The following is a 22,858-nucleotide window of genomic DNA, read 5'->3' as shown; positions in this document are numbered from 1 at the left end:
ACTTTGCAACTGCAGACCTTTAGGTATTTTACCGGGATTTTCTCTGATAGATTAAGAGAAAGAAGTGTGTGATTGTGAAGGGGCCAAAAAAATAATACATGGTTTCCAAATGAAAAACTGGAAAGTGTAATGTTCAACCTGCTTTTAACAGATATCTCTAAATAAATCCATGACAATAGCTTGTGTAATTTAATCTTGGTGTAAATACAGTTCTTCTGTAGACAAAAAGCACAATGAAAACTAAATAAGACAGATAAGCTGAGGAGAAGTTTAAAGCAGGATTAGCTCATAATATTTTGAATATCAATTTATCTTCAAACAATAAATGCAGAATAACACACAACAATCCCATCTACAGGAATCGAAAATCAGAGTGTTACCCACAAGACATGTAGTAGCTCTGAAGAAGCTTTAGAGATCCACGGCTCAGATAAGATGGGAGAATCTCTCAATGGGCCGTTATAAGTCATGACAAGAAGAAAACGATTGGTGAAAGATAGTCACAAGAAGTACTGAAAAAGAGAACATGGAAAACAGAGCTCTATTTGGGCCACGACAATCAGTAGGTGTGGCAGAAAGCTAATTTACACAGCATTCAAAACACACAAGTTCTATGTTGAAAAACATGCTAAAGGGATTTACTAAAGTAAGGACATAAATAGAGCTGCTAGGAATGTAGGAGGAGCTAAATACTTGTTGAAAAATAGCTGGAGCTGATCCAAAACACTGCTGCTCATGTTCTGACAAAACCAGGAAGGTAGCGCACATCACCCCAGTTTACCTCCATCTTCAACCTGGCTCCCTGTAGCTCAGAGAATAGACTTTAAAATACTGTTGTTAAGTTATAAATTAGCACCAAAATACATTAAATATCTGTTGTTATTGTATCGAGCCGCCAGACCCCTCAGCTCTTCTAGTTCTGCTCTGCTCTGCATCCAAAACCAGAACAAAACACTGAACAGCAGCTTCTATGCACCACAAACCTGGAACAAACTTCCAGAAAACTGTAGAACAGCTGAAACACTGAGCTCCTTTAGATCAAGGCTAAAAACCCACCTGTTGCACATAACACACTGAATTATCTATTGGTCTATCAAATTTGTTTGTGATTAAAACTAAACACAGACATCCAAAAGTAGTTATTCAATTGATGTGAATAATTACACCATCCATGATTACATTTCCCAGGTATATATTTGTTTCCACAGCAACAAATGACCATGTTTACCTGCAGTCATTCTTCTTTTGTTTAACTCTTTATATGGTTTTATTTTAGCAGTTGGTTTGGATCCATGATGCACAGAATGTGGAGATTTTTTTTCTCGTCTGCCCAACATTTGCTTCAAAGTGGCATTTATGCTGCTCAACCATGACATTAATGGGCATGGATTTGAATTATTTTATGCAGCTTGAATTGTTTTTTTAAAAACAGTCTGACACTAAATGTGGCGAAAATGTGAGGCAACAAAAGACAGGGAAATTTGAGTCAGCGCAGGAAAAAAGTTGCGTATGCAAATGGAAACTTGCAATTTAAACGTCTCCTCAGGGCCATTAGTGGGTTTGTGTCAGGTGGAAAACAATGTGGCAGCTTTTAGGCTCTGCAAAATTAATGTTTCCCCATGCTGCCGAAATATGATCAGGGCTCATCATTGCATGCAAAATATGACTCAACATGCATGAATCATGCAAGTTTGCAAAAATCTTTGGACACAGCAGACAATATCTGTCAATACAAGTCATCCAGTTCTGGTCAGACTCCTCATCAGCACAAATGTTTTAATAACTCATATTCTGTGTTGATTTTTAAAACAATAATTTAGTTTTGGTTATTTTATAGACTTCATTTAATGTAAAAGCACCATTTTTGGTTAAATGTCCTTCAGCAGGTTGTAGATACACCGGTTTAATTACACCATTTATTCTTGTTTTTTCAGAAATGTTTGTTGATCCCTTAATATTTTATCATGGTATATAAATATTAAATATAGCTGGGATTTTTCTAAAGCTTAATGTCAGTCTGATTTATCTGTTCCAAAACCAATTCTAATTCCTGTTTGGGGTCATTTTCCTATTGGTAAAGCCAAATATGTCCATGTTCAACATATTTAGCAACTGGCTGATGATTTAATATGAAACTGAATAATCTAGTTCAGGGGTCCCCAAAGTCGCTCCTTGTTTTAGTTTCTCCCTTGTTTAACACACCTGGATCAAATGATCCAGGCTCGTTAGAACATTGACATGCTCAAAAGGTTGCTGGTACTACCAGAGAGAGAACTAAAACGTACAGGATAAATTAAAGTCCATCATCAAATCCATTGGTGAGTGGATTTTCAGACGTCGGGCTGGGAGTGTAAAACAAGCAGCATCCATCGCACAGAGTCACGTTTCACACACAGGTAGCGGGCGGACATGCAATCATCTGGCCATGTGGTCTATTTTAAACTCGACAGAAATAACCCGTCATTACCAGGCTCTGCTCAGTCACAGCTCTTTCAGACCACTTGTGAGCTGCTGCATCGCACAGAGCAGAGTTTGCTCTGACAGTCCAGCAATAAACAGGCAGGAGCACCAAAGCAACCGGCGCTCCTGTGAGTCAAGAAGGGAGTGCTGCTGAGATCAACCGTCACAAAACCTACATTTGTTCAGTTCACTCTGCAATTTTGCACTTGGAAGTGGCTGAATTTATTATTTTATTTCAACTTAAAGCCAAATATTTCAATGGGCAAATAATACAGTAATGCTGAAATATCATAAATATCTTGTGTTTTAATTTACCTAAAGGAAAGCTATATAAATATATTTATGCTCATTTACCCGACCCTGAACAAGACAAAACATCAAGAAAAAAATCCATGGAAAATCTTAAACATACGTACACCTCAACCCCAAACTATTAAGTCCTTTGATTGTTTTCAGAAATAATTTTTCTCTATTATTCAACATGAGCCGAAAGAAATGTACAAAGCTTTAAACGAAACATCTAATAGCCTTCAGGAGGATTCATTCATATTCAGTAAATTAGAGCATCGCTGAAAAGTTCATTTATTTCAATAACTTATTTCACTAAGTGAAACACATGACATAATAATTTCCGACGGATGTTTTCTATCAATGTTAATTATGATGGTTTTCTGTTTACAGCAAATGAAAGCAACATCTGAGATGAGAACATTACATCAGACCAATAAAAACATGTTTTATACAGAAATCTGAGCTTTTTAAAAATCATGTTCATTAGCTGGTTGCTGTAGCAAAAAGACAATAAATCCTAATTTATTAATAATAAAAAAATGACAAAATGGGACAAGGAGGTTTCATAGTTATCGTGAAGTTGGGAGATGTTGTTTTAAATATTTGGTTGTCATTTGTGGAGTTCCTCAAGGCTTAGTGCCTAGTCTCAAAATGTTCATAATTTATATAAATGCCCTACTGCACATGAGATAATGAAAAGTGTACTCTTTGCTGACGATACAAATATTTTTTTATGTTGGAGATTATGTGAAACAGCTATTAAAGGATGCAACTCATAAAATGAAAACAAGCTTTTTTAAAACCTGAGTAAAACAGAAATTATTAGTTGGGAAGTGTCGATCACATAGAGGAAAACAGATGCAAGGCTGAATATTGAAAGATTTGAAGAAGATAGATTTTTAGTTATCATTATTGATGCGAAATTCAAAAATGCTGCAGGTAAAGTCTCAAAAAATATCTCCGGTAAAGAAAGACAAGTCTGTCACAAAACAAAAAGCTTTGATTCTTATTTAAGAGTCTGTGCAGAGATCTGGGGCAAAACTCCACTGCAGGCATTAATAATACTACAGGAAAGAGCAATAAGAATAATTCATAGGGTGGGATATTGAGATAATACTAATGCACTATTTGTACAACCTAAATTATAAAAAATGTATTGACATAGCAAAAAAGCAACAAATGCCAGAAAACATTCAAAAACTGGGAAATCACAGTTGACAATTTAAAAAAATCTGTATTACTTTTTGAATATGTACAGAAATACTTACAGCATGTAGAAAAATGTCAAAACCTTTGCTTTACATATTCAAGGGAGTGGGCGGAAGTGTTAATTTATCTATATTCCCATCCATTTATTTTCACATTGCCTACATAATCTTACATACATGACATGAATCCAATAAACTATATATACTAATTTAATAGTTAACCCATCAAATGTATATTTATTTAAATTTGGTTACTGATTCAGATTTAATTAGATCTAGTTAAGAACAATCAGAATTTTGTTTGAATTGACAAAAACCAAGAAAATAAACAAACCAAAACTTGCAGCAGCAACAAAAACACCAATAATAACAGTAGAACTAATATTATCCTCAATATTTCATAAACTGACACACAAATGTTTTTTTTCTAATTGTTCTGAATTAACACATTTCAATCTGACAATTGAGCCTCATCTTGACGCTTATTCTAATTTTTTAAATGTGACTGCATGTCTTTTTCCCAGACTCTTCTCAATTAATTTAAAACCAAAAGACACAAATGCATTTTCCACAGAAAAATAATAATGACTTATATTCATGAATGAATAAAGATAAACTTATAAGTATAGAGCTGCAAGAAAATGGGCGTCATTGTGTTTCCTTCAGTTTATAACCAACAATTTCTTCCTCCGTCTCTCCGTATGTTTATACAGAAGCCCAGGAGGCACAAACTGAGAGCATATTTTACAGCTAGTTGTGTTTAGTTTTGATCACAAGTTTGTAAGAGATGCTCACAGTCAGACTGCAGATTTCACAAAATCATTTATACTTCCCCTTAATGTAAGCAGAACAAGTTGATTATTATGTAATATTAAGAGAATAATAATAAGAGAGTCTGAAATACAGTACCAAGAGAAAAATGCAGCCATTTGCAACTCTTTTCATTTTTTTATTTTTATTGTGGTCAATTAATACTTTGAACTTTGCAAATTTAACATTTATTGTACATTTATCCAGTGAGGGAAAAAGTCCATATAAAGAAAAACTGTATCGCCTCAGAGAAAACCAGTGATCTTGGAAAAAATATTATGTCTTTACAACATGTTTTTCTATTGCTTAATAAATTTACTAATATCAAAGGTGGGATTTTCCATGTAGCATTTTTTTATGCCAAAAATTCAGTCGGAGAAAATAAAATTCTTGGAAACATAAACAAGTTAAAAGACTGAACTTTAATATTCATCATTCATCTAATTACCATGATTTCAAAGTTCACAGAATATTTTTCTTCCAGTGTTTCTGCAGAGGAGCTATGAGTGGGCCGAGGATATTAGCAGAGTGGATTGTGTGCCTGCGATATGGAAAACCCCGGAGGTGTGATTGTGAGGATCTCACAAACTTCACAATGATTCTCTTCAACCCAGAGACACTATTTGGCCTGAAGAGTAAATTCAGGTTATTAACTGAGAGCTTAAAGGGGATGTATTATGCAACAGACATTTTGTACGGTTTTGTACTTCCATTTGGGTTTCAACTGCTTCTTTTAGAACAATTTATTTAAGCGTCGACAAATCACTCTGCCAGTTTTTTGCAATAAATTACTGTTCTGGAAAACGACCCGTTTCAAAAACCTGAATGGAAGCTCACAAATCAGAAGTCACTGCTCCGTCACCTAGTAACCACTGGGAATCTTAGCTAGTTACCTAGCAACTCAAGCTGAGTTCCAGCACATTTGTTCAGCTGGTTTTACCGCTGTATGTGCTGTACAATGGCTGCTGGAAAAGACAAGTGTTTTGTTGCTGACTTACCATCCAGAAACCACTCGCTGCATCGTTGTTGGTTGTACTGGATGCTCTACTAATGCTTTTCAAAGATGTGCGGTTACACAATTGCATTTTTTAGAGTCAATTTCACACGCGAGTGCAAACCTTGAATTGGGAGTGTGTGGTCAGCAGACTAAAATCTCATTACATAAGAATGATTTTGTGAAAAAAAAAAAAAAAATCTAATAAAATATTTTATTTAGCCCATATACCTGTCCTTTTACTCTCATTCTGGTTCACTGTTTGAAGGATCGTATTATTACATATGTAGAAAAATAAAAGCTGCACGCAAGCCACCTTAGAGTCTTGGTTGGTCTGTTTCTGTGCAGTCAGGAGGGAAACTTGGGGAAGCAGCTCAGAGAGGAGCAACCGTCTTCCTGCTTCCCTGCCATTTCTCACGCTGCCGAGTGTGAGCGTGGGATGTGTGTCGCATGGCTGGCTCGCACAGGCTGACAGGAGATTTGTAGGCGATTGTAGTGATGATTGAGACGTGCAGGCAGGAGGCAGGCAGAGGAGGTTTTAGCATCCCATATGGATCGGCTCATCGAGATTCACTGACTGGGGTTGGACTGGGGAGCTCCTGTCCAAGAGCATTTCCATGTCGCAATTAACTGCTGTGGGCCGTGGATGTTTAATTTAGCAAACATATATAATACTGCTTACACTTGCACTGCTTGGCTTCTGTTCACTTGATTCTGCTTGACAGTCCATGTTAAACAAGTAAAAAGTGAAAATTTGACTTCAAACTAAAAGATCTTCAGCTTCTCAGGGGGAATGTGAGCGCGCTAACATCTCTCGTCAGTATTCCCAAGATTATATTTAACTCATCGTCTGCTCTCTGGAGATGTTTTAAAATAACAATTTTGACACCTTGTCCATCAGCAAAAGATTCTCTTTTTTGTTTCAATTACCAGTAGAGTAAATTTCCTCACAGCTGTTTGGGTCGTGTTGCCGCTCTTCATCTACCATGACTGCTTTTAAAATATCCATTAGTTGTCCTCCAAGACTGGCAAAAACCTGCAGGCTCTACTCAATCAGTCATTATGTGGTTCTGTTACAAATTTCCTGTTTTTCTATGTCTCCTTATTTATTCACTGATTTATATCCGATCTTTTATTTCTACCGTAAAGAAACGGTAGAAATAAGAAATAGGGTTTTCAGTAGAATAAATGCTCATCACAGTTTTCCAATTAAAAACTAGGTTATATATTTCAAATATAAGATATTATTTAAACGTAAAAATAAATAATAATTTCAGTTTCAGATGCTCACTGCAGATTTCTGAGTTTATAAGTTGCAGGTTTGTTTTAATTTATATTTCTTATCTTATTCTTAGCAGTTTTCGATGTGCAAAGTTATTTGAATTTCAAATTTTTTCATTTTCTTTCTGACTAGAATTATTCAGATCTTTATTAAAAAAAATTTCTCTCCATTGATTTGTTAAATATGTAGAGACTATACGCGCGTGGACAATTTGATAGACTTACAACTCGACTGTTTGAGCTGCCGGAAAGCTCCAGTTTCTTCAACATTTTCATGTTTTGCATCTCAGTGAAAAGAAACTGTAGGAACTGTGAGACTGAATATGGAAAACCTGTCTGTGCTCAGTTAACTACTCTGCTGGTTTGCTTTGCTTTGATGATTATTTAGAGAACAAATTGTTTGAAAATGGTCTCTCTCTGTTTCATAAGTCGCTGGTAAAAAAAAAAAAAAAAGCATCCGTTTTTATTGGTTTAGGTTTTATCATTAAAATCTACTGATTTTGCTTCCACACTTTGAATCAGAATACTATTTCAATCTAGTTTAAATGCCCCAACATGAACATGTTTCCGGTATAACTCCACCTTTTTTTGGGTGGATTTAAGTTATGAAAGCTACCAGAGTTACAAAAACATAAATATATTAAAGCTTATTAAAGCACTATATGATGTTAAAATATATCTACCTCCATTCAAAACAGACAGTTGCACCTTCAAGAGACCATTGATTATACTATAATTATCTTACTTTAACAAATGCACTGAAGACTGTAACTAGCAGCCATATGCGTTATACTTCTATTTATTATTTATGTTATTACAACACTGTTGTTGCACAAATGACGTTTTATATTCTATTCTTCCTTATACGAATGTTTGCAGCGCCCTGTTGTCATCTTATAGCGATTATTAAGGTTCTAATCAACTTTGCGTTGTTTTCTTGTTTTGCAGTGCAGGGCTAATTTTATATTCACTCTGCCAGGCTGCAATAAAGTGAAGGTCAGCACAGCCCCGACTTTCAGATCAGGCCATCTCTGAGAGCCAGATACAACTTTAGTGAACACATACTTCCACAATTTTCTCAGATTTTTCTTAATGTGCTTTATGGTTTCCCTCAGTCTCCAGGGATGTCCCCTTACTCAGCACAATGACTCTATCACCTCGAAGGTGATGGGTACCGAGAGCCGGACAGTCTTCTGGGAAAAGGATGAGAGAGGAGGAGGCTCTGTCTCTACTGGCCTGTGAAATATTCATCAAATGAGGCAGGAGTGGGTGGGGAAGTGGAGCAGGAGAAGCAGTGGAGTCGCCAGGGAAAAGAACATCATAGTTGAGGAGACGTGCGGGAGAACAATGCAAGTCAGGGAGGAAGGAAGAGCCTGGGGACAAGAATTACTTTTACTGTACAGGAGCTGGTTGCTTTAATTCCACATAAAGAAAGAAAATCCTATATCTGGGAAGGCTTTATGTTATTAATTTACAAAGAAGAGACTGATGTTGGATTTCTCGAGCTAACAGTTTGACATGCTGTAATTTTCTACAAGTGATGAAGAAGTTAGGCCAGCAGTTGCTTTTAGATTTCTCATTACTGCTCGGCTGTCAATAAGCATCAGGTCGGCCGGCAGTTCACAACGATTAGGTGATAAATAACGCAGCACTGCCCTTCACCCAGTGCAGCAGCAAACATGAGATTCCCAAGTCAATGTGCTGAACCTGTGGATTTACATGATCAATTCTCATTCATTATTCTGACTGTGACCTTCAAAAAAAAAGAAAAAGAGGAAAACCGTTTATTTGCTTTTGGGTTTTGTGGATTTCTTTCCCCACAATCAAATAAACAACAAATTCCTTAAAGTGGCTAAGAATCCTTTCTGCAAAGACCACAACTAAATCACCTAAACTACCCCCAACTAATTAACTTTCTTCTCTTAGTAGATTTTTGTTTGCATAAATTTGTGACTGCCAGACTTGCACTGTCTCGGTCTGCGCTGTTCTGCAGCTTTTAGATGCATTTCCACTCCAACCAGACTTTTGCAAAGCAAGTGAATCTGTTTTGTGATTCAGGTGTGTTGCATCTAAAAGCTGCATGACTGGAGTTACAAACTTTAGTTTCTGTTTTTCTGATTTTTGAAATCTTAGAACCACTGGTTCTGATTTGCATTTAAATCAGAAACATTTCTTTGCAAATGCATATCTGTAAAATATGTACTTAGCTCTATTTATTCATATGTCCATATAAAATACACAAAAACCAAATATCTTCATTCTATTTAAAGACAAAAAATCATGTTGACGGCTCACCTGCCTGCAGTCCTGTAAAACAATAAATGAGGGAAATTATTGCTGGATGTCACCTGAACCAGTCCCCACTATAAAACATGGTGGAAGGTGTATCATCCTGAGGGGATGCGTTTGTTCAGCAGGCACAGGGAAGCAGGTTGTAAGTAGTAAAATAATAGATGGCGCTAACAAGAGGATAAGCCTGAAAGAAAACTTTTTGCTAAGGAGACTGAGTCAGAGGGTCAGCATCATGCAGGACAGCATGAAGGCAGAGCTACAATGAAATCATTTCAGACAAAACAGATCCATGTGTTTTGACATAGAGATTTCTTCTGTTTTTTTTACATAAATTTGTGACTGTCACAAGAAATCTTTCGCAAATTTTATCTTGGAAAAGATAACATTTTTCCTAGATTTTGTCTGTTTCTGGATACAAAATATTTCATTTTAAAACTTTAAATTAAATCCTGTTAAACCTTTGTTGGAAAATGTCACATGTGATGTTCAGAAACTCTTCACCCAAGCTGATGGATTTTTAAATACTTTTCAAAGAAGAACAGACAAAGATTTCAGTCTCCATGAGCAAATCTGGTCAATAAATACAAGAAAAGACTTTCAGTATTAGGAGACTCTACCATCCTTTTTCTCAGAGGACTAAATACAAATATTTGCCAAATTAACCCCTTAACTTGCAGTATCCCATCCATGGGGCAAATCTCGTTTGTTTGAATACTCTTTTTCACCACCAGTTAAGGGATTAAGATTTATATTTCTATGTAAATGTATGTTTTATTTTAATATTGCAATTAAAGCTTAAAATCTCACAAAGCTACCCAGAAGTTTGTGAAAATGTGGAAACGTTTAAGGGGCCTAGATCTATTTGTGACATGGTGCTGCATCAGCCCGTTGTCGCATTAATACGGTTGGTATTAAACACAACAGAAAGTTTAATTACAATGCAACAAGGGAGTCTTGAATTGATGAATAAACTCTTTGACTGAACTGAATAGGTTTTGTTTCCGCCTGTGCATTTACCAGTAATTGATTGTTGCTGATTGTTTTCTCTGTGCGGCACATTCATCTTCGACGCGATTAATGCCACGATAAACCTTGATCACTTTGACGAATGGCTGTTCTCTGGCTCTTCCCGCTGGTGAAACCAAGCAGGCATTGCTCATGCGCTTGTGACGGGGATGATGTCTGAACGATAAATTCTGCAAATAGATTTGGCTTTTGGAATTTCTTACTATTTTTTTCGAAGATTTTATCTGTTTCTGGATACAAAGTATTTAATTTAAAACTTAAAATTTCAGGCAAATTGAGACAGAAGTGGTTAGTGGCAGAGTGTACATTACCCTGGATTAGAGTTTACGCCCTTGAAATTGTGGTTTTTAAACACAAACAGGTGGAAATATTATCAATTGCTGTAATTACTAAATATTCCACTGAATCAATTATTTTGATTATCAACTAAACAGAGGTTCCTGTACTGCACCAGATCCACTCAACTTTGTTTTCTTAAGGCTTCCTCATCAGTATTTTTCATAGTATGCATAAAGAAATTATTAAAAATGATCATTTTAAATCAGTTTCCAAATATAAAGTGACATTTAACAAGTACAAAAGTGAAAATGAAACAAAGATATATGACACATTAACACGATTGAACACTGAAATTCAACCGAAAGACATTTTAGCAAAGTTTTTGTTTTATGCTAACTTACTGTAGATGATATTTGGTGTAAAAGTATTGAAATAAATTCCCCTGGTTTCTTTTTACAACATAAAAACCTGTCCTATTAACAGAAGTCTATTAGAGAAGCTCATGGAGAGCTTTAACATCACAGCATCTTTCTGAACCTTTATATTAAAATGTTTTAATCTGATTATGCTCTCCACAAAGCAGAGCATTTCAAAGATCTGCTCTCTTTGTCTGTTTAAAACATTACTTTTGTGAGAATACCTTCCCATTTTCTTTGATCTCACTTCAAAGTGCAGCACAGTTTTCAGAAAATGCATTAGATCGGGTCACTGTAGGCTTTCAGCCCATTAGTCTCATACCTAAATGCATATTTGAAAAAAAATCTCTTCTTACGACAGTTTCAGTCTGACCCTGATGCAGCTTCTCTGACTTCCCAGTTGTACAAATAGAGAAACTTAAACAAGGTCAGCAAACGTGAAGCAGCAAATGAAGCCACAGAGCCTATTTAGCATGTTTGTGTGAGGTGGAGTGTGTCCCTCTCATCAGACACAGTCTTTGTGAAAACACTCCTTTGATTGGTCACAGCAAGTTGAAGAGAAGCAGCTTGTTTGGAAATCTCTTTTTACACCACTACGATGTCCAAAGAAAGTTTTATTTTTGCAACTTCATTAAATCACGTTGTTTGTTTTTTATCAACCCTTTCACAATTTAACTTCTTTATTTTGACACATGGCGACACTGAAAATATTGCAAACTCTCGTCATTATTAAGACAGGGAAACACAAACATTCTGCCTCTGGCGCCCGATCCTGTGCACATATTTTATTCTCCCTTTAGATTCCACCTGGTTATTAGTATGGTGAGTGAGCTATTCATCCAGGCCCTAATGGTGGAGGAGGAGTGTGTGGTTTTGCTCTGAGGCTTTTATTTATTTCCAGCTTTGTTCTGGTAACATGAGTGATCACAATGAGGCGGTCTTCAGAACCGCCTGCTGAATATTACAGAGACACAGGATGCTAAATTTTACAACACTGTGCTTTCTAAGGTAAATCAAAGAATAAAAATGATTTGGATGACCTGATGGAGTTTAGGACTCCAAAGGTAAAAATGTATATTTTAAAGATTTTTCTCAATGTCATATTTGGGCCCAGGATTAAGGACAAGTTTCTATTGTGCATGCAAAGTGCAACATGCTGATATTTAGCTGTCCTGCAGACCAACCTGAAGGTTAAAATGTTTTCACTGCCTGCACTGTAAAACATCTGAGCTGCATTTAGTTGTGTCTACAATCTTCTACACTTTAAGTCAAATAAATTTGGTGAGTTTTAAATTTGGAACCTAAATGTGTGAGTTTGTGAAAGATAAACTTACAGCAGTAAGTGTATTAACTTCTTATTAATTTTGTTAAACCTCCAAGAGTTGAATAAACAAAAGTTTTTAGGTTAGCAATTGAAAAAACCTGAAAGAAGAGGCAGCAGGTGGACTTTAATTTTCAAGTTAAACCACCTTCAAATGTTTTACAGTGTGAAAATTGAGTAGACTGTAAAAACAAAATCTCTAATTTACGGTAAAATACTGCCAGCTGTTATTGCCAGAATTTTACTTTACAAGTATCTAAAACCTGTATATATGGTATACAATAAAGTTCTGTCAGTCACAGCTGCCGTATTTTACAAATTAGAGATGCTTTTTTACAGTGTTAATCTCCCATCTCTAAAAAACATCCACTTGCATTGCGTTCAGAAGTATTTGCATCAACTCCTTGTCATGCCAGATATTTTGCCTCTCCGTGCTTCTATTGCAGACTTGAGTTGACAGACTCAGTAAAGGTCAAAAGGTCAAAGGTTAAGTAGTGAACAATTTTACTATAGTGCATTATCCAAAGCTTTGAACAACTTGTGTTGTTAGAGATGACTAAGATACCATGGATTTGAGTGAAAAATATTTTCTTCAGTTGTCTCAGTTGACTTGGACTTTAAAAAAATGACTTGTGCAAGAGTCGCTGAACGGAAGACAGAAGCCGTGGGACGGTAACCACATAGAAGAAGAAACTGTTCACTATTAACTTTTGTTTTACGTGTAAAGTCTGGTGGAAAATTACCAATCACTACTCTCATTTAAAGCCTTCACCATAACGAATGATGGTGGTTAAAGAATCTCACTAGGAAGATGCTTTTTTCAACACAGGTGCTCGTTGAGAAAGACTTCAGGATGGTGCAGAACTTCACAACTGGATAATAACTGGATAATACAATCAGGGACTCAGTGGAGAGTCTTAAATTAAAGCGTATAAATGTGTTACAATTACCCAGTTCAGTTTCAAATCCAGCGAAGTCTGTGGTGCCTTGAAAACTTGTGTTCGCACAGAGGCTCTTTAGCCAGTCTGTTTGAGATTAAGCTGTTCTGCGAGAAAAAAATGTGCCAAAAAATTCCATCTTTGCATGTGTGTAAAGTTGCATCTGCAATAGAAGCAAAAAATATTTTGAATTGATTCAGCAGGAACGTCAATGTACAGCAAAAATGTCAGATTTCAATATGTTATATATGACTTAGTCCACCAGATGTGGCTATGAGGTGACAAAATGTAAAAACAATTGTAGCTGCTTTTGGCACTGAAACCAAATTTTAGGTCAATTCTTCTACTTAGTTACTTTTTGTATGAGAAGCAGAAACTATTGACTGATAAGGACGAAGTGGTGAAAGAAAAATCAGGAATATGAATACGACAGTAGAGGAAATGCATCTTAAACTTACATGAAAATCGCTCTGCATACAAAAAAAGAGTAAAGGTTAGACATTTCTAGCCTTGTGGGCCCAAACCAGTGTTTTCTCTAAGAGACACTGCAGAGAGACAGCAACAAAAACATCACACCTTTGCAAAACGAGGACATTTTTGTTTCTGGCAATCCATTTTTCACCATCTAGAAGTTAACAAACAGGGAAGTAAAAAGTGAAACCAGTATATTTGCATATTTTATGCAGAACAAGAGGACAATAATCTCAGAGTCTCTGATTTATGATGTCCCCATAAATATTTTATTCTGCCGTGCAACCAAATCCTTCAGACATGCTAACATTAGCATGCAGCTGGCAGCAAGCTAGCAGCCTGAAAAAATGTCTGAGAAAAGTAGAAAAGCTTTACTATTTTGTATTTCTTAAGCTGAAATCCTGATTGTATTTGTTCTGTTTTGCTTTAGTGTTTATTGTTGCTCTGGTCGCTGCTGACTGCTCCTTGCTTGCCTTTCCCAGTGGTAGGTGTTGAAGAATACAGCTTAATAACAGTGGAAGTGTTTGCACTTCACCGAGACAGTTTTCAAGTCTTTAAAACCGTCCTTATTAAACAGGGAGAGCGCTAATGGACTGAACATAGCCTTCTGAGACATCTTTTAGCCTCCCACAGATTGGCAGGCTGTATTAAGACCTTGCTAAATGGATGGCAAAGTGCAAGGATTAGCCTTTCAGAGATTCTTTGAAAACCTGACATGCGTGTATAAAACAGACATACATAATTATGTACATAATGATTTATTACCTCTGAGTTCTGTTGAGAGCTTTTCAGTGCATGGAAAAATTACGTGTGAGTGACAGTTTTATCTATCACAAAGCTACAAACATTACAGTCTGTTTGAGGTATGGAAGATAATTAATTACAGAATGTCAGGAAGGATTGATTTGTAGTTTCTATGTTCTCGGAATTTTTTTCTGGTGCTGAAAACCGTTTTTATTGTGCAGAAAAGCTCCACAGACTTTGCTTTGGTGATACCTGAAATAAATTCACATCTGTGGATCGATCACACTGCTGGAGATCATTATGCACCTCTCATATACACCATTTAACATTTATACAATGATTGATTTGTTTATGCCGTGCCGGTCAATGCATTTTTCCTCTGACTGCAGGAGAAAGGACAGAGTCCTTCCTCTTTTACAGATGTTGAGCCAGCCGTCAGGCTGCGTGTGATCAATAGGTGAAAATGACTGTGCAGAGAGCGCCAACTCCAGCAGAGAGAAGAGGAAAAGAAAAGGAAGTCGGCTTTTCATGAAGAGACTTTAAACTCTTCAGGCAGCAGCATCAGTCAGCCGATCAGCACTGAAATATTTCAACAACTACAGAGTTACTGGACACATTTCTACTAAATATTCAGCTTCGACCAGTGAGGATTAACTCTGCCAAATGTTTTATTTGTCTTGTGTCTTGCAGCTGCAAATAACTTATTGTTTAGTAGACGCAACAAACCACAAATGACAAACACGTGACGTCCAGCCTGTGCCACAAATGCCAACACAGCATAAATCATGTGACTGCTGGGATTATTTGGGACCAATAATAACTAACCTCGAATATTTACATTGTGGTGTCTCTCCTCTTGGCAGGTTTGTGACTTTAAGTCTCTCAAACAATACCTGGCTGAAAAATAGTTTTTGTCACTTTACAGCACATTCTGGCAGTTCATGAGCTCCAGACAGAAATCTATTCATGCCAAATTTCAGTGCCTGCCAACAATGTTCTCCAATTTCTGGTCTTTTCCAGGCTCCCATCAGCTCAGACTCATTCCTTTCACTCCAGAAACGTTTGACACCTACATTTTCTTCCACACCAAACCTCAGCAACATTACCCTTTCAAACTGTCAGATGGCCATATTTTATTTTGCCTGTTGTTTTTCCTTGCATAGCACTCAGATGGGAATCCCAAACAGGTTTCTTAACTCTGCTTTTGCATAAAGTCTACTAACACCAAAACATTTAACACTTTTGAATTTGCTGGGTGCAGATGCTTCTTAGTTTAAAGCAGCTTGCCTTGATAATAAAAGCTATTATCGAACTTAAAATATTAATACATGCTTTTACTTAGTTTTTGGCTGAATAACTGCAACTTGACACAGAAATATGTCTACATTTCTCCCGTTGGACTTAATGAGCATAACTGCCACTGTGTGAGTTTGTGCAATCAGTTTAATAAATCGTGCAGAAATAAAGCAAACAGCTGATGCAAAAACTGGAGGAGATAATGTTGCTTTGTGAAGATGTTAATTTGGAGTTTGTATTGACATGCTAAATTCCCTTGGTCATCTTTCTTATCAGCATCCAACCAGCTTCTCATTAAATCAACATAATGATGGCACTTGCAGAGAGGCAAACTCGAACATTTAGAAGAGATACAAATTTAGATTTATCTAGTTTATGTATAATTGCACCTTACAGCATGAAAACTACAAATGTGCAGCTAATTAAACACTTTAGGCTTTACCAGCGAGCTTGGTCCATTTGTGGTGTCATTTTGGAAACTTGCACCCGGAGCTGAAACCACAGTTTGTAATTGCTGAGAAAATTGCTGCACTCAGCCATTTGAACCCATTTCGAGCTGGGTGTGAATATTTTCGCGATGCTTTCAAAAGACACAGAAAACACATACACTCAAATTACTCCCAGTCCTGCACTCATCCTCCCTTCACATTTCCATTTTGGCATGTTTCAAGTACTTGAAAAGCAAAGGAAATACCGAGGGCTAATGTGCCTTCCCATTGCCTTTTCAGCGCTGAATGTTTTCCTCCGCCTCAGATTGATGTCTGCGTCTGCTGCAACCAGCAGCAGTCCCTCGCTGACTTCTCATGATAGATGGCCCCAAATGTTTAAACTGCCTGCAGCGAGATCCAAACTCTTTCTCGGCAATTACTTGTTTGGCTTGCTCCCTCTAATCGTAGATATGTCAGTCCATGCCAAAATAAATAAATAAAATAAAACGTCGAACAAAAAGCATGCTCCGAGCATCAGAGGCTAAACTCCCGCTATCACTCTGTCTTCTTCACTTTGCATCCCAACTCTCCATCGCACCCTGCCTTGGTTCATGTGTCTCACGCAGCACTTGACGGCCTAATGCAGGACGCCTTCACTGCTTGATATTGTTTGGTTTCTAAGAAATTGGGTTCTGATCTTATTTCACAGAAGCCCAATTTAACGTCTGTCTTTCAGCTTTCCCTGAAAATGAAGGCAGCATTCTTCCTGGCTGGGATGCTTGGTCTCCATGGTAACGTCAGGTCCATTATAAGTGCCATAAAGAGCGAGCAGGGGAATGTTAAATCACCAGACTGCCAGGCTCCATCACCTCACTGGGTTGATTGTGTAGCTTACACAGCAACAGGGAAAAAAGACCTTCTTTTTACCATTTTCTCCCTCCTGTTCCTCTTTCTGCAACAGTTTTTCCGCTCTCTGTTTCTGTCATGCTTTATCTGTCAAATACATATACACGTTATCACCAACACCTAAACTCATGCGCACATAAAAACCCAGAAAGTGAGTGCAACACTGACCCCCAGTGGAAAAGCACGACATGTCATTTCTGAACTTCCTTTGTGTCACTTTAGGTCTTCACTCGCTATGGGAAATGCTACACCTTCAACGCCGGTGGAGATGGGAGTCCTCCGCTCATCACCACCAAAGGTGGCATGGGAAACGGACTGGAGCTCATGCTGGACATCCAGCAGGATGAATACCTGCCAGTCTGGGGAGAAACAGGTCAGCCTGCCATTTAGTTGGTGTGTGTGCAGGCAAAGGCGTTCATGTCAGCGTTGTCAAGCCTCGGTTGGCATGAAAGGGCCATCAAATTTTTATTATTATTATTTCTTAATTTTAAAAGTCAGAAATATTTGATGACTCAAAAGTTTCAAACTTCCTTGTTTTTTTCTGAAATGAATCTCACAATTTGAGTTCTTTTTACATTTTCAGCTCAAAAAATTCTTGCTTTTTCTATAAAATTTCTGAGATTAATGTCAAAATTTCTCACTTTTTTCTAGAAAATTCTCAACTTCTCCAACTCAGAAATGTCCTCTTTTTTTCTAGAAAATTTCAGAGATTGATCTAAAAAGTTTAGAGTTTCTTTCCTTGAAAAGTTCTTATTTTTCCAGAAAATGTCTGAGATTAATATCAAAGGATTTTGTTTTTAATTTTCAACATTTCAAACTCAAAACTTTTCTTGTTTTTTCCCAAAATTTTCTCAGATTTATCTAAAAAAAAAAATTTCTACATTTTGTTTTTAGCTAAATTTCAACTTTTAAGTCTTAGTTTATAGAAAATTTTGGGGTTTCATTAAAAATTTAAATTTTGGTGTAAATTTACTCCTTTTTTCTGGCCCTGATGCGCCATCTCTTATCAGTCATCTCACTCTCTCTTCACCTTTGTCTCGCCTCAGATGAGACTTCCTTTGAAGCTGGGATCAAAGTTCAGATCCACAGTCAGGAGGAGCCGTCCTTCATCGACCAGCTCGGATTTGGTGTTTCACCCGGATTCCAGACGTTTGTGTCCTGCCAGGAACAGCGGGTACAAACTCGAGTCTAGAACTTTGATTTTTGCCTCCTTTTTTCATCTTTTTCCATGTAAAATTAAATTATGTGCACAATATTAGGCATGAACCAGACACTAAAGCTTTTGAAAATTACAACTTACAAAACCCTCTTACTATGCAGTGCAGGTCATCATGTTGATAATATTCCTAAACCTTTGGGGTGATGTAATGGGCGGCCAATATCTGGAGCATATCAGTCCTCTACCAATCAAACAGTTTGATTTCCAGCGGTAGAGCATTAAAAACACTAAAACAAAGAGACACAAGACTTTTGTCTTCAAAAATCAATCCAAATAGGACATCATTTTTTATTATTTTAGTGTTTTATCAGTTTTAATAATTCTGAGTCAAAATCCCGACAACAAAGAAGGTATAATTTATATAATGAAGTACTAATCTGCACCCACTTTCCTGTTTGCAAAGTTCAGCTTTAACACTTTTACCAAATGATAAATAATTTTGAAATATTGGTAATTTTGTCCTGCCAGTCAGTGCGTGCTTGCAGTTCCTAATTACAGACATTGTTTGACTATGAGAAATAAAAATATAGAAAAATTGATGTAAAAATAGTTTTTGTTGTTTTTTTATTATTTGATGTTTTTCTTGACTGCATAGATTTAAAATCGGAACATTTTCTGAAAAATAAGCGTCTCATCTTTTTAGTTTTTCCACCTGAAAATAGTTATTAAACTAACTAGCAGCAAAATGTTGCCTTATTTTACATCAGATAACCTGAGATTATGTTTTAAAAAAAGAATGACACTACATGGTATTAATCTTAACCTCTTGAGAGCAGCAAACGGTAAAAAATAAAATCAACTCAGTTTGTTTTACTATTTTACTTCCTTGATTTTTCATTTTAATCGATTTCTGCAGCCCACCTTTGGTTCATGCTGCTCTTTCCTCTACCTACTATTTAATCCTCCTCATATTTCAAACTACTTCATCCTCAGCTTTTAAAGGTTTCATTTGATTTATGAAGATTAGACGAGTTTGTTGTCATTACAGCTCATATATCTTCCTCCGCCCTGGGGAGACTGTAAGGTGACGCCCATGGATTCAGACTTCTTTGACACTTACAGCATCACCGCCTGCCGCATAGACTGCGAGACACGCTACCTGGTGGACAATTGCAACTGCCGCATGGTGCACATGCCTGGTAGGACATCTGTGGTATTGAAGTTAAATCAATACATGTCCGTCGATGCTTGGAGAAGGGAAAAAGAAGAATGCATTCATGTGTGTTGCTTGTGCTGCAGGCGACGCTTCCTTCTGCACACCCCAGATGTACAAAGAGTGTGCTGACCCAGCTCTTGGTAAGAAAGGTTACCTTCCTGCAGAGATGCACTTCAGAACATGTTGCATTTTAAGGCTTCAAAATGCACCACCAAAGCATTTTCTCTCACTCTGATTTTAGCTTTTAGGGTTTTTTTTTTGTTTATGAGATAGATCCAAACAGATGAAATGGAAAGATAACTATTTTTTTTTTTTATCAAATTTGTGCAGGAAATATTTGTATTCAGCCCTGCCGAATTGATCCTTTTTAGAGCAACTTTTTGCGTCAAATTAAACAAAAAATCTTTTCTCTTCACATTTAAGGACAGAAATTTCTGCTTATTCCTCTTTGCAAAACAGTTGATAGATAATATTTGGATATATAATTTTCCTCTAAACACAAATAACTTTTAATAATACAGGGTTTTGTTTCTTTTCCTTCTTTTTCTTAAACAAGAAATCCAGAGTTGTTGTCATTTTTTAAGTTAAACCTTCTTTCTCAGTCTCTAAAAGCGTTTCTTTCTGAATAGTTTTGGTTTTATCTCCATCTGTTGTCCCATTAAGTTTGTTTGATTAGCTTCACTTCCCCCACTAAAGAAAACCATCCTACAGCATCACTCTTCCACCACCATGAGTCACCTAAGTGATAATGTGTGTGATTCTTGGATCATAAACTGTGTTGTTGCTTTAAGGCTACAGTACGTAGCTTCTATGAAAAATATTTTTTACATATTTGTTAAAACTGTCACCATATTATGACGGTATAATAAGAGACAAATAAGCTCATCTTGACCGTGAGCTACTATTACCATCTGACCAATAACAACCAATCAGAGCCAAGAGGAGGGTCTTAACGCTGTCAATCACCCTCATCTACTCGCTACTAAGTGTGCCAACGGTGGAGAAATATCTTACAGTTACAGAAAAACTGTTTATCCGCCGTCATCGGTGGCTGTGCTAACTAGCCTGAGCATTCATAGAACAAGGGGGGAAGTAAAGGGGCAAAGAGCATTGCCACACAGAGGGGTAATTGACAGCACTAAGACCCACCTCCTGGCCTTAGTTAGTTGTTTCTAGACAGCAATAAGAGAACAGGAAAGAGCCCTAGTTTTTGTTTTTTCACAGATTGTCTGTCTTTCTTTTAAATAAAGTTACACAACTTTATCCCTAACTTCGAAAAATAATCCTCTATCCTTCCATGTTTCTCTATCACATAAAATAATATATCCTACTAAAACACATTGAAGATTGTTCTTGTAACGTGACCAAATATGGGAATGTCAAGAGATGCTAGGGCAAGGTTTGTGTTGAGAATTAGATTTTCGGCCCCACCATTTACAGCATGAGTTTCTCCAGTCCATCCACACACTTGCACAACAAATCTGTCAGTTCACGAACTGATCCAAAGGTCAAGCTGAGCCGTGTCTCCCTTCCCCCCAGATTTCTTGGTGGAACAAGACAACGATTTCTGTGTGTGCGAGACGCCGTGCAACATGACCAGGTACAGCAAGGAGCTGTCCTTTGTCAAGATCCCCAGCAAGGCCTCAGCCAAGTATCTGGCAAAGAAATACAACAAAACAGAGCAGTACATTAAGTAAGTAAAAACTACAAATGCTCCTTTGGGTTTTCACTTTTTTTAAAATGCAAATAAAGCACCTGGTTGTGTTTGTTTTACTCAACCAGAAGTTTTAAATCTGAAAATTACCGTCTGACTTTGACAACAACTAAACCTATCTCTGAGTCTAAACTCCAAATGACCTGATTGGGGTCAAATCACAGAGGTTGGGTCGCTTATCACAGGACGTGGTCCAATAAAAATCCAATAAAACCTGGAAAAGAAAATACAGGTGCATCTCAATGAATTTGAATATAATTTATTAACATATTTCACTAAAACAATACAAAACGTAAAGCTTAGGAATTAAGAAAAGCTAAAATTCAGTTTCTCAGAAAAAGCTTTTGAATGGACTTCAAAATCCTACATTTATTACTGTTGCTAGTGTCTCTATTACTGCTACAGTTTTTCCTTCCAGAAAACTTTCCAAAAATAACCTAGATAGCAATGATTTTTTTGTGGCTTAATTTACCGGCCCAGTGAGGAGTGCTAAGGTTTGTCTGCTGCAAATCAGCATTCTTCACCCTAACCCTGGGCATAACATTTTTTTGATTAACAATCCTCTTTTTATTGCTTATTTAATAAAAAATGCATCACAAATATACCATAAATATAGATTTGTCAAAGTCTCAGAGAAGCCAATTTTTTGTTTTCAGCTCTAAGCCATGATGAATAAAATTAACAAGAAAAAATACTTTACACTCTGTTATGAACATCTATAATTTCTGATCTTCCCTTTCCCCATTAGCTTACTTTTTAAATTTCCTACAGTACCTTCTCTGAAGGAACACTTGAAATCTCACTTAATTATTTGACCTTAAAATAGAAGTAATATAGAGGTTGAACGGTGGTTAGGATATTTTTCTACCCGATAATATTTGTTTCAGTATTATAGTAATATTTTAAGATGTAGCTGTGCATTTTAATATCTAAAAGAGAATTTATGTCAATATTTGCCCATCTTACCTCAACAGGGACAACATTTTGGTTTTAGACATCTTCTTTGAGGCTCTGAATTATGAAACTATTGAACAGAAGAAAGCATATGAAGTGGCCGGACTTTTAGGTATTTCTGCGTTTTGTTAAACATTGTGTACGCTCTTATTTGTTGTCTTGGGTTCAGTATTGTGGGTTATGTTCTTTCTTCTTACTCTAGGTGATATTGGTGGTCAGATGGGACTCTTTATTGGTGCAAGCATACTGAGTATTCTGGAGATTTTTGACTACCTGTATGAGGTGAGAAAGTTTAAATCAGAATGCAGCAATCTGATGCTCAAACTACCGTAAAAGCAAAACATGCAAACGTTACAAAAGGGTGGATGATATGGCTGAAAAATAAGCATTTCATATCGGTCGATATCGATAATTATTTTTGTTTTAGATATCTGAAATATTCCCAAGCTGGTGGTTATATCCACAGTTTTCACTTCTTGCCGTTGTTTTCTTTATTTTTAAGCAGTTATAAAGAGTGAGTCAGTTGATTCCACCAACTTTGTTCAAGAGAGATTGAGTAGCTAAAGCTTTTCCTTTCCTTACATATTGAATTTTTTTTTTTTAAAATGTGTTATATATTATGATTTATATTAATGTTATTGATTTATTTAGACT

The 22,858-nt window shown here is 36.6% G+C and overlaps 1 protein-coding gene across 1 annotated transcript in view; it reads left to right on the top strand.

Moving 5' to 3' along the window:
* The window catches only part of LOC129370259 (acid-sensing ion channel 1-like), a 68,006-nt gene that overhangs the window by 41,637 nt on the left and 3,511 nt on the right, over positions 1 to 22,858 (top strand). Inside the window, exons 3-9 of the mRNA XM_055046105.1 lie at positions 17,384 to 17,534; positions 18,208 to 18,335; positions 19,369 to 19,519; positions 19,620 to 19,676; positions 21,076 to 21,229; positions 22,225 to 22,316; positions 22,407 to 22,486. Coding sequence (XP_054902080.1) covers positions 17,384 to 17,534; positions 18,208 to 18,335; positions 19,369 to 19,519; positions 19,620 to 19,676; positions 21,076 to 21,229; positions 22,225 to 22,316; positions 22,407 to 22,486 — 813 coding nt within the window. The remainder of the gene's footprint in view (positions 1 to 17,383; positions 17,535 to 18,207; positions 18,336 to 19,368; positions 19,520 to 19,619; positions 19,677 to 21,075; positions 21,230 to 22,224; positions 22,317 to 22,406; positions 22,487 to 22,858) is intronic.

This window comes from Poeciliopsis prolifica, unplaced genomic scaffold (genome assembly GCF_027474105.1).
Source record: "Poeciliopsis prolifica strain line A6 unplaced genomic scaffold, Auburn_PproV2 SCAFFOLD023, whole genome shotgun sequence".
In the NCBI taxonomy this organism is placed as follows: Eukaryota; Metazoa; Chordata; class Actinopteri; order Cyprinodontiformes; family Poeciliidae; genus Poeciliopsis; species Poeciliopsis prolifica.
The sequence above is the reverse complement of the archived record's forward strand: the minus strand, read 5'-3'. Positions and strand labels throughout refer to the sequence as shown.